This window comes from Hemitrygon akajei, chromosome 25 (genome assembly GCF_048418815.1).
Source record: "Hemitrygon akajei chromosome 25, sHemAka1.3, whole genome shotgun sequence".
NCBI classification, from domain to species: Eukaryota; Metazoa; Chordata; class Chondrichthyes; order Myliobatiformes; family Dasyatidae; genus Hemitrygon; species Hemitrygon akajei.
In genome coordinates this window covers 45305969-45321765 of record NC_133148.1, presented here as the reverse complement: position 1 = coordinate 45321765, position 15797 = coordinate 45305969, and the positions used below count along the sequence as shown (strand labels likewise).

At 43.5% G+C, this 15797-nt stretch overlaps 1 protein-coding gene and 1 gene segment (V, D, J or C); both read left to right on the top strand.

Moving 5' to 3' along the window:
* The window catches only part of LOC140716282 (uncharacterized), a 240220-nt gene that overhangs the window by 140221 nt on the left and 84202 nt on the right, over positions 1-15797 (top strand). The window lies entirely within an intron of this gene.
* On the top strand, positions 7784-14221 carry LOC140716594 (immunoglobulin heavy constant gamma 4-like). The segment is given in 3 exon segments: positions 7784-8248; positions 11197-11339; positions 13711-14221. Coding segments are annotated over 3 exon segments (537 nt in total).

Here is a 15797-nt window from a genome sequence, read left to right as displayed (position 1 = left end):
AAAGTTCAAAGTACAAAGTACATTTATCATCAAAGTCTGTGCACCATATACAAACTCTTCTTGCAGGCAGCCACAAAACAAAGAAACACAATAGAATTCAGAGTCAAAAGTCCAATGTGTGAAAAAGAAAGAACAAATTGTGTAAACAATAAAAAGATTCAATCAAACAATCCACAGAACCTGAACCGCAGAGTCCCCTGAAGTAAATCCACAGCCACGTCACCAGTTCAGCACTGCAACCGGTCCAGGAGACCGATGGCTGCAGGCCACGGCCACGGAGCCAGGTTCAGTGCTGAGGTGAGTGCCGATGGCTGCAGGCCGCAGCTGCAGAGTCAGTTCAGTGCTGAGGCGAGTGAAGCCTCACAGAGTAGTGAGCTGAATACCTGAGTCTCAATGCCTTAATCTTTTTAATCTCGCTTAAATCGGACAATTATTGGTTGTTTTCTGCTCTCAACCAACATTGTTCAGAACTTCACCACAGAAATAATTGTATCTCAGAAAATGTTTCCATAACTTGACAGGAATCCAGATCATTTCACTGGACAGGCACTCTGGAGATCCCTGATACCTGTCTTCAGGAAAATGCTCTCTCCCTCTGCCTTTGAGCAATATCCCAGCCTTCAACTAGTTCCGCAGTTGTGACTGAATTTCCAGCAGAGCAGCTCTCCCTCTGCTCCTGTGTGGGAATGGTCAGCCTGGACAATGTGTAGAAGCCTCTGCAGGGTGGCTTGAACACACAACATTCTGACAAAGCAGCAGCAAAATTTAGTTACACCTAATAGAGAAAAAAGTGCATTTTATATTTGTGACTAAAATTAAATATTTCTCATACTTAAATTTTGAAATATGAAGTGTATTTTCTGCAATATTTTTATGGAAAACTTTTCTCTGTTTCGCGTTCTACGGACACACTCTGAAATGCTGGGTATTTGTTTTAATAAGTTGCTGGTAACAATTTAAGTGACCATGGAACTACAAAAACAATCTAAGGGCCAATCTGGTTCATTTACATTCACTCAGGGTACTTACCCTGTCTGCTCAAAAAGGGAGATTCCTTTCTTCACCAGTGTTGATAGGTCTCATCTCATCTTGATGGGACTGGAAAATCACTGACCAGAGATGAACAGGAAATGCTGGTCTTGTCAGTGACAAACGTCCATTGGGGAATGAAGAAATAATAATTTTCAACGTTTCTCCCAGATGACTGTTCAGATACCCACCCCTCAGTCACTTTAAGCAAACCTTCCTTCGAAGAGATCTGGACAAAGAGGACAGCGACCATTCTGTGTGAGGTGGTTCACAGTGATTTACAGGGATTCAGTGTAACCTGGCAGGTGGACGGAAGGAAGAGGGAAGATGGGGTGAGGACTGTGGGTCCAGACAGCAATGGAGGTGAAGACATGATTACCAGCAGACTGACAGTCCCTGCTGCAGAGTGGAACAGTGGGGCTGAGTACTTGTGTGTGATAGAAGACAAGAGTTTGCCAACACCAGTGAAGAAATCCATCAGGAAGGACACAGGTACGTGTGGACAGAATTCAGTGTGAGTCTGATCTCAGCAATTTGACAGATTTATCACCATCCAGCACTGTGATAGACTATAGAAAATGAGAACAGGAGCAGGTCACTGGGGCTCTCGATCTGCTCAACCATTCAATCTGGTCTCGGCTGATCATCCAAATTCAATCCCTATCCCTGTTTTCTCCAGATATCCATTGACCCATTCACATGAAGAAGTACATACAACCCATTCTTGAATGTATTAGATGATAATTCTTCAAGTGCTTTCTGTGGGAGAGAGCTCCACAGGTTCTCACTCCCTCTCACACGTACACAGCTGAGACTGCCACCCCTGCTCCAGGGGAGATGGAACAAACAGCACAGGGTGATGCAAGTCCAGGGGCTGAGTTCCACTTTCTGTCGAGTTCTGTGTTCAGATAAAGTGAAGTCTCTCAGATTTAGAAATTGTTCATGTTGCTACAAGACCAGAATGTGTCGGGTAAGGAGGGAATTACTGGAAGATTCATTCTAACTGAGATTCTCTCTGTTCCAGGTGATGTTGTGACTCATCCTCAGGTCTACCTCCTCCCCCCATCATCGGATGAGGTAGACACTGATCAGACTGTGACCTTGATGTGTCTGGTCACTAAGTTCTCTCCCGCAGACATTTATGTGGCCTGGATGGCCAATGACACCCTTCTGAAGACAGGGTTTGTGAACCAGTCGGTGACCAAGGACCCCAGAAGAGGCTGGAACACAATGACCAGTCAGCTGAAGGTTTCTCCTGAGGAGTGGAAGAGCGGCACCACTTTCTCCTGTGTGGTGGGTCATGAGTCACTCACAACCAACCTGTTCCGAAGCATCAATAAATCTCACAGCAAACCCACCCTGGTCAATGTCTCACTTGTTCTGACTGATAGTTTTAAATCTTGTGTGTAACACTGTGTGATTCAATCCATGAAACCCTAGTTTTGTTAATTTTATGATTATTAGTTATCAGAGAGGATTATTTAGCTGATTAAAACATGATAAAAACCTGGACCTTTTAAAATAATTTAAAATGAAATTAAGATCAAGAACCAAATTAAACAATAAACATGATTCAGCACAAACCTCTGAATTTGTGTGTACATTCTCAGACCTTCTTCTGCCATGTTTGAATGGATTTCAACCCTGTGTGGGACGGCACAATGTATTAAATCTTTGTATCTGTCAATGTACTGATCCAAGTTCAATAAATATGACATAAATATGTCTTGGTTGTGATTTTTGGTGATGGAAAATAAGGAACTTTCCACATGAGGTGTGGTGGGTGATGCACACTCAGGGAGAAATAGTAATCTTTGTATCTATGGTGTCTAAACCCTTCCTGCATCAGGAGTCCCAACGAACAGCTGTCAACAAATGGTCAGAGCAATTTGAACCTACGGCCATCTGACAAAGAGTTGAGAGTGCCAACCACTGACCAGAAAATATATTTGTGTCAAAGATGTCAGATCACTGTTTGAGGACTCCTTGTCCCCACTAACTTGGCTGCTCCTCATCTCATGCCTGTGTGTCACTAATTGAATGAAACGTATCATTGTTGGGAACTGTTGTGTTGTAATGGCGCAGTAAAACATCTGTCTGTCAGGGCAGACGGTTTACATCTGTACCGGAGGGGGACTAATATCCTGGTGGGAAGGTTTGCTAATGCTGCATCGTGAGGGTGGGGACTGGTTAAACTAGAGTTGCAGGGGATGAGAACCAAGGTGTCAGGACAGATAGTGGAGAGATTGGGGAATCAGATGGCAGGAATTAGAAGGTTGAGCATGTTCTGAGCTGCGTTTATTTCAATGCAAGAAGTATTGTAGGAAAAGCAAATGAGCTCAGTTCATAGATCAACACATGGAATTATGATATTCTAGCCATTAGTGAGACTTGGTTGAGGGAGAGGCAGGATTGGCAACTCAATATTCCAGGGTTCTGTTGTTTTAGACAGGGAGAGGGAGGGGTGGTGTAACTAGTCAGGGAAATTGTCACAGCAGTGATCCGTCAGGAGAGACTGGAGAACTCCTCTTGTGAGACTTTATGGATGGAAATGAGAAATAAGAAAGGTATGACCACATTATAGACCACCCAACAGTCTGCAGGATTTAGAGGTACAAATTTGTTGGGAGATCACAGACATAAGGCTGTGATAGTAGGAGATTTCAACTTTCCACATTTTGACTTGGACTCTCAGACTAAAAAAGGGATAGAATTCGTCAAATGTATTCAAGAAAGTTTCCTTAATCAGTACATAGAAATCCCAGCAGAGTGTGTGCGATACTTGATTTCTTATTCAGGAATGAGACAGGGCAGGTGACAGAAGATTGTGTACGGGAACATTTTGCATCTATTGATCATAATGCCATTAGTTTCAAAATAAATATGGAAAAAAGATAGATCTGGTTCCTAGGTTCAGATTCTAAATTGGAGAAGGCCAATTTTGATGGTATCAGAAAGGATCTGGTAAGTGTGAATTGGGACAGGCTTTTCTCTGGCAAAGGTGTACTTGGTAAGTGGAAATCTTTCAAAAGTGAAACTTTGAGAGAACATTGCTTGTATGTGCCTGTCAGAATTAAAGGCAACAACGACAGGTTTAGGAAGTCTTGGTCTTCAAGAGATGCTGAGGCACTGATGAAGAAGAAAAGGGAAGTGGACAGCAGGTATAGGCAGGTAGGAACAAATGAGGTACTTATGAAGTGTAAAAAATGCAAGAAAACCCTAAAAAGAAATAAGAAGGGTTAAAAGAATGGACGAGGTTGCCCGAGCAGACGAAGTGAAGGGGAATCCTAAGGGATTCTACAGATCTGTTAAGAGCACAATGACTGCAAGGAACCAAGTTGGTTCTCTCGAAGATCAGAATGATAATCTATGCATGGAGACAAAGGGGATGGGGAAGTCTTAAATGGATTTGTTTGCATCTGTATTTACTTGGGAGACGGACAAAGAGTCTATAGAAGTGAGGCAAAGCAGAAGCGAGGACATGGACCCTTTACAGATTACAGAGGAGGAGGTTTACTCTCTTTAAGCAAATTAAGGTGGATAAATTCCCAGGGCCTGACAAGGTGTTCCCTCGGACCCTGTGGAAGGAAAGTGCAGAAGTTGCAGGGGGTTGGTGGCTGGCAGAGATATTTAAAACATCCTTAGCGCCAGGCGAGGTATAGCTGACATTGTTCCACTGTTTAAAAAAGGCTGTAAAAATAAACCAGGAAATTATAGGCCAGTGAGCCTGACATCTGTACTGGGAAAGTTATTGGAAGGTATTCTAAGGGACCAGATAAATGAGTTTTTGGATAGACTTGGACTGATTAAGGACAGTCAGCATGGCTTTGTGTCTAACCAATCTTATGGAGGTTATTGAGGAAGTTACTAGGAAAGTTGATGAAGACAAGGCAGTGGCTGTTATCAACATGAACCTCAGCATGGCATTTGACAAGGTCCCACATGAGAGGGTGGTCAGGAAGGGTCAGTAGCTCGGCATTCAAGATGAGGAAGTAAATTGGATTAGTCATTGGCTTTGTGAGGGAAGTCAGAGATTGGTAGTCAATGGTTGCCTCTCTGACTGGAGACCTGTGCCTCAGGGATTGATGCTGAGTCCACTGCTGTTTGTCATCTTTATCAATGATTTGGATGACATTGTGGTTAACTGGATCAGCAAATTTACAGTTGACCACAAGACAGAGGGTGTAGCAGACAGCAAGGAAGACTATCAGAGCTTGCAGTGGGATCTGGACCGGCTGGTAAAATGGGCTGAAAAATGGCAGAGGGAATTTAATGCAGACAAGTGTGAGGTGTTGCACTTCGATAGGACTAGCCAGGGTAGGGCATACACAGTGAACGATAGGACACTGAGGAGTACAGTAAACAAAGGGATCTGGGAATACAGGTCCATAATTCATTGAAAGTGGAGGCACAGGTAGATAGGATCTCAAAGAAATGTTTTGGCACACTGGCCTTCATAAATCAAGGTATTGAGTACAGGAGACAGGATGTTATGTTTAAGTTGTGACTAGATGGGCCTGTTTTCTATGACTCAATGACTGTCTGACAGTGACCAAGACCAGCCAGTCTGTGTCTGCATTGCTTGGAGTTATTGACAGTCTGCAGAACATTTTCAGCTGACATGGACTGCTTACATCCATCAAATCAGGTAATGGACCTCAATTCAGAAGGCCAATTACAGGGAATATTGTGAGAGTAATGGAATCAAACGACTGAGAACAGTGCCCAAAGTGGGCTCAGGCAAATGGTGAAGTGAAGCGCCAAAATACATCACTGATGGAAAGGATGAGGACTGCCTGATTGGAAACGTGAACTGAGACTGTGTACAGATGTGTGGAACATGCCAACACAGGGAAAAGTCCACCTGAACTTCTCACAACCACAAAGTGAGGGGGAAGTTACCACATCAAGGAGGTACACACAACAGAACTGGAAGTACGGGATCAGGACGCAGAACGAAAAGGAAAATTCAACCCGTATGCAGATAGCCACAGAGGAGCTCAAAAGTCTATTGTCAAAGTTGGGGACACTGTGCTTATCCAGCAAGAAAAAGTGGACAAATTCGCCACACCTTTCAACACAACACACAGGGTGATGAGGAAAACAGGAAAACCAGTGGTAGTTGAATCTCCAACTGGAGTGCAGTATGCAAGGAACACCACATATGGAAAAAGTTCAACACAAGGACTTTCGGCAAACAGGAGAAAATTCAAAGATTTCACAATGAGATACTGAGAGGGGATGATGGACAGTTATGGATAAGTTCAGTTTCACTGTGAGCAAAATCCATTACCAGACTTTGAAAGCAAAGAGAAACTGGTAGAGAGACCGCAAAGGGTTAGGAAACAACCTCTGAAGTTTCACAGTTTTGTTAAGTAGAAAGTAGAGCTTAAGTTGTGGGTTTGTAACAATGTAAACTGTTGTAAGTGGAAAATGAAGTTTTCAGTTCCAGAGTTATTAAGTTGAAACAGAAAATGTGTTGGTTATAGTCATGCATTTCAGAGAATACTGTTGAATTGAAATGATTAAATCTGTGAGTTGCATGTGTTCTAAGACATTGAAGTTCACTTCTCAGGAAAGGAGCAACATTGAAATGGTATTGAAATGGTAAGGTCAGTTAATGTAGTTTGACAATTGTCAAGTTCGCTGATGATGTCATCAGTCTGGGACAGAACAACACACGATGTGAGGGAGCATGGAAGCGAGAATAAGAAAAAAAGACACATTCAGAGCATAAAGGATCGAGTCATGATATATGTACTGTCTAATTAATACTAAGATAGGTTGCAAATACACCACACCACCTTCTTGAGGCACCCCCTGTTGAAGGTGTCATCAACACTGGACGGTGGTCGGGGCCCATGATAGAGCTGGCTGAGTTTACAACTTTCTGCAGCTTTTTCCGATTGTGAAGTAGTTAGAATGTTCTCCATGCTACATCTGTAGAAATCAGCGAGAGTCTTTACTGACATACCAAATGTACTCAAACTCCAAATGAGATGCAGCCACTGTCATGTCTTCTTTGTGATTGCATCAATATGCTGGACCAAGGATAGATCATCAGAGATATTAACACCCAGGAACAGGAAACTGCTCACCCTTTCCACTGCTGATCCCTCAATGAAGACTGGTGTGTGTTCCCACGACTTCCCCTTCCTGAGACAGGAAGATTTCAGGAAATGTTGTCTTTGGTCAGAAACTGCATTTCTCATTGCAATTCACAGCTCTGATACTGCATTTTATTGGCATTCCAGCAGCTAAATGTCACGTAGCTGGGCAACTGACCTGCAGTCCCTGCTGTGACCTGACTGGCTCCTTGATGTTTGATTTTGTTTTCTCAGTCAAAGGTTGTAAGCAGAGATGAGCAACCCACTCTGTAAACAAACCTGATTTCATTCCAATGTACAATTCTGTACAAATTGAGCTTCAGGATAAGTCTGAGCTGAAGTTGTCAAGCCAGCTGACAGCAGATATTGTCCAGTTTGTCAATTTTCTATTTCTCATCTACAGAGTTGTCTGTCTTTATCCAAAATCCCTCCATTGAAGAGATGTGGATCAACCAGAACGCTACTCTGGTGTGTATTATTGTGGGTGCTGATCTGAGCCAGGTCCAAATCCACTGGCAGGTGAACGAGGGGGAGAAAATCAAAGCAAATGTGACCAAAAAACCAAGAGAGGAAGGAACCCGAGACACAGTGATCAGCCAACTCCAGACCAGTGTGGAGGAGTGAGCCAGTGGGGTGGAGTACACTTGCTCTGTCCAACAACCTTCTTCAACCTCACCAGTATCAGCACGGAGAAAAAGTACCAAAGGTGGGCAAGAGGTCAGCGATTAAAATGGACAACATTGTTACCTCAGTAAAAATGTCTGACATTTCCATTGTTTGCCCATCAGTTCCAGTGGAGACAAAAGGTCCCAAAGTCAGACTGCTGCCCCCGCCAGAGGGAGAGACCAAGAGTGGGAACACGGTCACCCTCGAGTGTGTTGCCTCTGGATTCTACCCAAACCAAATAACTATCACCTGGGAGAAAGGGGACTCTCTGATCTCTTCCAACATCAGTGTGAGACCAGCTGCTCTGGAACAGGCGGGGACTTTCATTGCCAGCTACGTCCTGACCGTGAGCACAGAGGAGTGGAAGGAAGGCTCAGTTTTCAGATGCACAGTGTCTCATCCCCCCTCCAACACCACCGTCAGGCTGGATGTGAAAAACATTCAAGGTATGATTCTGAGATTCACTCCACTGTTGACATCCTCCGCCACAGCCACAACCCAGGGCCAAGCAAGGTCAATAGGTAACGGCAAGTGTGGCATTGTTGTGGTTGTGTGAGTGGATTAATAATGCAGAGGCAGAGAGTGGGAAAGAATCAGAGTTCATCCGATGGTACTAGTACCAGGGTCACTGGCCTACAGTCTGTTCCCAAGCCTCAGGACAATGGCGTGAACACACAACCAGAGGTGACTGTGCACAATTCTGGTTTTAGATTACAAACTGTTTCACTCATGTTCTTTGGTTTCTTCCTACCCTGTTTGCCCATATCCATCAGTCCCACACCAAACTCTTCACTGCTCTGTGATCGGCCGGCTGGAGCAGAGCAAGGAATGCCGGCCTTGTCAGTGAGGGAATGATGAAATAATGACTGCAGGATCAATGTTTGCTCACCAGCGTCTCGGAGACATGAAGCAAGTCTATCTGTCAGCAGAACTGGAGGAACTGCGTTCCACTGGAGCAGGCATTGTGGAATGTAACTGGACCCAGACAGTTGTTGAGTTCCAGTAAACCAGAGAGATACACAGTACTCAGCCAGGCACAGAACTAGTGCTGAAGCAATGGTACAGAGTACACTTGTGATGCTATCTCAATGTTATCCCTTTCTCTGTCCATAAATGTTCTCTAACCTGCTGAATACTTTCCACAATTTCCCTTTCATTTCCAAATGTAAAAACCTTTACATTTTAGATGTGGAGAGATCACTAGTGATGTAAGCATTGGCCTGGATGGAGTAAGAGCAGAATATTCCCGGTAAACATCATAAGAAAAAAAGGCCTTTCCCAATAGGAACCCTCTGAAGTTACCCTTCCCCACCAGATGAGATGGAAAGAAGTTGGGTCACTGGGTTCTCTGCAGCAGAGATTCCCATGGACAGAGTGGCTGACAGCTCCAATTGTCAACCTCCAATTGATGGTTGATCCTACAACAGTGCGGTTCACATCACTGAAACAAGCAAGATTACCTGCAAGTCCATTCTTATTAGCTCAAAATGGAAATATATATTTCATGACTAAATACATCAAAATAAATTATCAACATTTCTAAGATCCTGCAGTTATTGTTAAAACTTCTGTGTGTGAGGTCTGATCCTGTTGGAAACTTGTGTAGACAACTTGAGAGGTTAAATGTCAGCCTGTGTTTGTGTAATCAAAATTCAATAAAGAAGGTATGGAAAGCATTCGGCTGCCAGTGTTCTGTGCCGGTATGTTTAGGATAAAAGTGTGTGACTTAAACATGAGGGGTGGGAGGTGTTGCCTGGTTGGTTCTGAGCTTCATTGTATAAGCAGTTAGACATTCAAGTAGATATAGGTATATGTGTATTATAGTTTCCACTGTGCAAATGATGGAACATTCTGCATTGGTCCACAGTTTGAAATATGCAAAGTTAATTGACAGGGAAAGGTATTTTATCACCTTTGTGAAGACATTTGGTGAACTCATTCAGAAAGTGGAGAGTTACAGAAAGAAGGGACAATATGTAGCCAGTGATGCCCTGGGACCTGCAGCAATGTGTTCAGTGCTGACACTATTCACTGGATCAAAGAGTCAAAGGTTCATTTATTGTCAATATTGTATAATATATGGATAGATTATCATCTATCCATATACAACTCTGAAATTTGATTCTCCAGATAGCCAAGAAAACAAAGAAAGTACATGAAAATTGTTCAAAGAAAAACAGCAAACCCACCACCCATCTAAATAAGAACAGCACCCGATCATCACCCCCCAGAAACACCCTCTCCCACACAAAACAGAACAGAAACATCAAACCCCAAAAGGCAACCCCTCCCCCCCACAAAAAGCTAACAGAACACCAACCCCCAAACACCCTCCCCTCACACAGCACAACAGTCCGATCCATAAACACAGAACCACAAAACCATCTCCGATATCACTGACATTCATTGAAAGAGAAGAGAGGGACACCACACGAGGCAGAGGCCAACCCACCTGTCACAGCGAGCCACACAACAACAGGCCGCTCACAGAATCCATCTCCAGCAGTGATCAAAAGGCAAACAGTCAGTGCTGATATTGGGCAGATACCCACATGACAACTTTGCCACTCACATAACACTGGCAAATCTATCAGCACTCTGTAAGGTTTTAACTACAGAGATAATAATCGATGAAATGAATAGGCAAGAACCAGCTCAAGGTCTTGGGACTACATCTAGGAAGGGACAGACTGTCTTGGAGAGAGTGCTGAGCATACATGCACTCCCCGGTGCAAATTACAAGTTGGGATGATGTTAAATGAGAGTGTAGCTTCTGTAATGAAGAACACTGATGGAAGATCTGGTCAACATTTTTGGTGGAGCGAACATAGTCGATGAGGAGAAACGAGTTCATTTAGTTCTGCCCAGGGGCTCCCAAGTTACAAATGACATGCTGTAAGGAAACGTGACTCAAATCATCAAGTTAAGTCGAGTTTATTGTCATGTGCACAAGTACCTTGAGGTGCAGGTAAAATCAGAAATTTGCTGCCAGCATCACAGGCATGTAGCTTCAGAGAACACACTAAATCCTAATTTTACATAAATCATCCAAGACAATGAAGAGGGAAAAAAGGCAGTGCAGGACAATACATTCATGCAAAGAAAAACAGACATTCAACTTGAAGAGCTTCATGGAAGTTTGGAACAGTCTTCCACAATGTCAGGTCTGTAGGACAATTTAAACATGAGAGTGAATGGTTTGGATAATCCCAGGGATCAATGGATCTGAGGAAAAATCAGGCCAATGCAGTTGGTCAAAGATCAACTACGATGTCATTGAATGGTGGAACTGACTCAGGCCTCCTGTGTTCCTGTCTTCCGTTTGTCTTGACGTGATGAGGATGTTGTTGATCTTCAGGAAACATCAACTCTCTCACTTTCTCAATTCTTTCAGAAACCTGCACAGACTTGACAGGAGAGGAGGGGAAGGAAGAACAGGGACACGTGGATGGAAATGACAATGTGCTTACAGTTGCTGCCTTTGCCGTTCTGTTCATCATCAGTTTCCTCTACAGCACATTCGTCACCGTTGTCAAGGTAACTAATTGATTGACAGAGGCATCCCATGAAACCCAAACTTTCACCTTCCTTATCTCACCACATTGCTTTCTCTGACACTGTAATCCCAACGACAGCACAATCAGCTGACAATGCAGTCTGAGGCCCCTCACAACCCCTGGGACTTTACACCTTTCCTCATTAGTACCATTCTCTGGGCCTTGATAAGCAGAAGGTGGCAGAATGTGAATGGGTATTTGGGGCAACAATTGTGAACTTAAGGAAATCAAGCATTGAGGGAACAGCAGGGTAAGGGTCAGAAGAGGATGATTTGGCAGATGAATGTGTGGCTGAGGAACCGGTGTAGGGGGCAGGGTGTCACATTTCTGGATCACTGTGATCACTGCTGGGGAAGGTGCAACCTGTACAAAAGGGATGAATAACACCTGAACCTGAGGGGGACAAATATCCTTGTGGGCAGGTTGGCTAGAACTCTTCAGGTGGGTTTAAACTAATTTGGCAGGGGGATAGGAAATGGAGTGATAGGGTGGAGGATCGAGACATTAGTGTGTAGTGAGATTGCTAGCAAGCAGGGACTGATGATTGGGTTAAAATGCAGTCAACAGGATGAGTTGCAATGTAAAAGGAGGACAAAATAGAATTCAATGCTTGCAGTATATGGAATAATGTAGATGAACTTGTGGCACAGCTACAGATTGGATTGCATGATGTTGTGGCATCACTGAATCATGGCTAAAAGAAGATTACAGCTGGGGGCTTAACGTCCAAGGATACCCATTGTGACAAAAGGACAGGCAGGTAGGTAGAGGGGGTGGGTTGGCTCTGTTTGGTAAAAAATGAAATCAAATCAATAGAAAGAGATGGCATAGGATCAGAAGGTGTAGAATCATTGTGAGTAGAGTTAAGGAATTGCAAGGGTAAAAAGACCCTATAAAGAACAGTGGCAAATATGTGTCTACTAATTACAATAGGAGATAGAAAATGCATGTCAAAAGGGCAATGTTACAATAGTCATGGGGGATCTCAATATTCAGGTAGATTGGGAATATCAAGTTGGTGCTGGATCTCAAGAGTGGAAATTTGTAGAATGCCTACAAGATGGCTTTATAAAGTAGGTCATTGTTGAGCACATCAGGGGATTAACTATTCTGGATTGGGCATTGTGCAATGAACTGGAATTGATTAGAGAGCTTAAGGTAAAGGAACCCTTAGGGTCCAGTGATCATAATATGATAGAACTCACTCTGCAAATTGAAAAGGAGAAGCTAGAGTCAGATGTATCAGTATTACAGTGGAATAAAGAAAGTTGCAGAGGCATGAGAGAGGAACTGGCCAAAATTGTTTGGAAGGGGACATTGGCAGGGAATACAGCAGAGTAGCAATGCCTGGAATTTCCCTGAGTAATTCAGAAGGCACAGGATAGACACATCCCAAAGAAGAAGAAGTATTCAAAATGCAGGATGACACAACCATGGCTGACAAGAGAAGTCAAAGCCAACACGAAAGTCAAACAACAGGCATATAATAGAGCAAAAATTAGTAGGAAGTTAGAGGATTGGGAAGCTTTTAAAAATCAACAGAAGACAACTAAATAAAGTCAGAAAGAAAAAGATTGAATACAAAGGTAAGATAGACAATAATATTAAAGAGGATACCAAAAGTCTCTTCACATACGTAAAGTGTAAAAGAGAGGTGAGAGGAGATATTGGAATGCTGGAAGATAATGCTGGAGAGGTAGTAATGGGGGATAAGGAAATGGTGGATGAACTGAAGAAGCACTTTGCATCAGACTTCACTGGGGAAGGCACTAGCAGTATGATGGAAGCTCAGGAGTGTCGGGGGAAGAAGTGAGTGTTATTACCGGGGAAAAGGTGCTTTGGAAACTGAAAGTCAGCTGGATCAGATGGTCTACACTCTAGGATTCTGAAAGAGGTGGCTGAAGAGATTATGAAGGCGTTAGTAATGATCTTTCAAGAATCACTAGATTCTGGCATAGTTCTGAAGAACTGGAAAATTGTAATTGTCATGCCACTCTTCAAGAAGGGAGAGAGGCACACAAAAGGAAATTCTAGCCCAGTTAGCCTGACCTCAGTGGTTGGGAAGATCTTGGAGTCGGTTGTCAAAGATGGGGTTTCTGCTCCTATGACTTATGGTCTTACTCAGGACATGAAACTTTAGCCCAACTATGTATCACACTACAGGTCTGAACTGGTACTCAGATTCATGTTTTGTGGTGACCTCAGAGAATACTGACAGACACCTCTTCATGGGCTTCCATCTCCTGCAATGAGGACAGACCGCCTGTTATTTAGTTCACCTGTCCTCACGGGTTAAGGTCTGTGCTGCACCTTGTCACACACAATATCATACTCTCCTGTCTATATTTCAGGCTCAGCAGTGACCAGCAGATACACGCCCCACATTCAGACAAGAGATCCCCGTGTGGCTGCGATGTTTGGAAATGGAGTCTCCATCTCACTCACTCGGCAATCCGAGGCTACTGCACTGCAACTGCTCATTTCAGAATATAAACCTCTAGATGCACCGGGGATGCCAGATGGGAAATGGGGGCACAGAGCCGGTTAGGTGGGCGGAGGGACAGCAGTGGATGATACACTGGGAAAATGGCAGGATATGTGACACTGGAGGGGGTATTCAGGAGGGGAGAGGAAGGTAAGGTTAAGGCTTGGGAATGGGGAGCAGGGGATGGGGGTGTAGTTTGTGATGGACAGGAGGGAGGTGAGGAAGTGGTTATTATTGTTATGGAGGAAGAAGGTAAAATGAGAGGGGGGAGTGTGATGGAGAGTGGGTTTGACATCTTGCTCTCTCAAATTTTGTAAATCAGACATTGTGGAAACCATTGCCTGTAGCTTTTCCTTCAGTTTTCTGCTGGAGTTTATGTCATGATTTGAAATTGTATTAATTAAAAAAACAAAAAGGAGACAATGAAGTGACTGGAGTTGATAAAATTGAGGGAAGCCATTCATCCCATCTTAGTTCCCTCATCACTGCAATGACTTCACCTGCCTCCAAGTACAAGTGGGTAATGCATCCCGGGACAAATATCGGAGAGATTTCCAGCCTGTAATATATGAGTGTAGCACTACACATACTACTCCCATTTATGAGGGATTTCTCACAGTGGGAATACTGGGGTGCTGCACCCGAGAAAGATATTCAGGACAACAGAGGCTCATTTGGAAGAGTTTCTCAGAACCCTGTTACACATCCCAGAGCCAGATATTGATGGAATGTTTCATAACGAGTGTCTCAATCCCATATTTCAACACATTATCCTAAATCTCCATACTCCACGTCCCATAAAGCTGTGGGTACAGGAGCTTCTCCATTGCACACACAATCTCCCTTCAATGTCTCAGCTGAAAGGCAGCAGCTCTGTCCCTCTGTACTACAGTGAACAGCCAAGTCAGCCTAAATTTCCGTTCTCACATCACGGAAAATAGACTGAACATCATCAGTGCCCTGGAACAGAATTCACTGCAGGGACCAAAGCTTTTGGTCTTCCCAGTGTTTAGCTGAAGGAAACTTTGTGCATCCTGCAGCATCCCCCATCAGAGAGTGTGGAGGTGTTGGTACAAGTACAGGTGACACAGAACTGGATATCGACCATGTACATGTTTTAATGTGATGACAGCAAGAGAGAGTATTTGAAAAAATCTGCCAATGCACGAAAATACAACAGAGACTGGGGTAAGCACATTAGGAGTAGAAAACATAACCGATTACTAATTAATGCAAACCAAGAATAGAATAGAATACAACAGCTATTTGGGTAATGGACACCAGCACCTGATTTGAGCAGAGTAACTCCAAGGAACAGACATTGGAGGAAGGCAAACAGGACCAGATATTGAAGGAATATACCCTAGGAATAGACATTGGGGAAAACTATGAAAGATCAGACAATGGGAAAAATACCCCTCCACAGGACCAAAATTGTAGTTAATTCTCAACTTTGCTCCTGAGGGAATACGACAGAGATTGGGAATGCACGATTGATCTTCGGGAAGGTTGGGATTCCCGTGTATGAGAAACAATTTATTCAAGAAATTCTCTTATTTGTAAGGATTTGAAGATCAGATTCCCAACCCCATATGTTCCACCTTCAGTCAATTTGGAAAATATATATAGAACTGTGTTTAGAGACTGGAACCAAAATCATGTACTGGAAGAGACTCCTGCATCCAGAATGTAGAGCACATTGTGAGGGATCTGGTACTGAGTCAGGTACTGGGGGATGTAATTGCAGGAACTAGTGATACCTGCGACCAGGTTCTGTGGAGATTACCTGTCATATGTAATGGCAGGTCTGACCAATAGAATTTTGGCAGAGTCATTCCCAGTGCCGTCTCTGAGGGAATTCTATCACACATAGTTTTATAAAAAGAAACAACTTATCCATGGAATTTCCATGGAAACAATTCACTACATTATCATGATGTAACAATCCAAAAT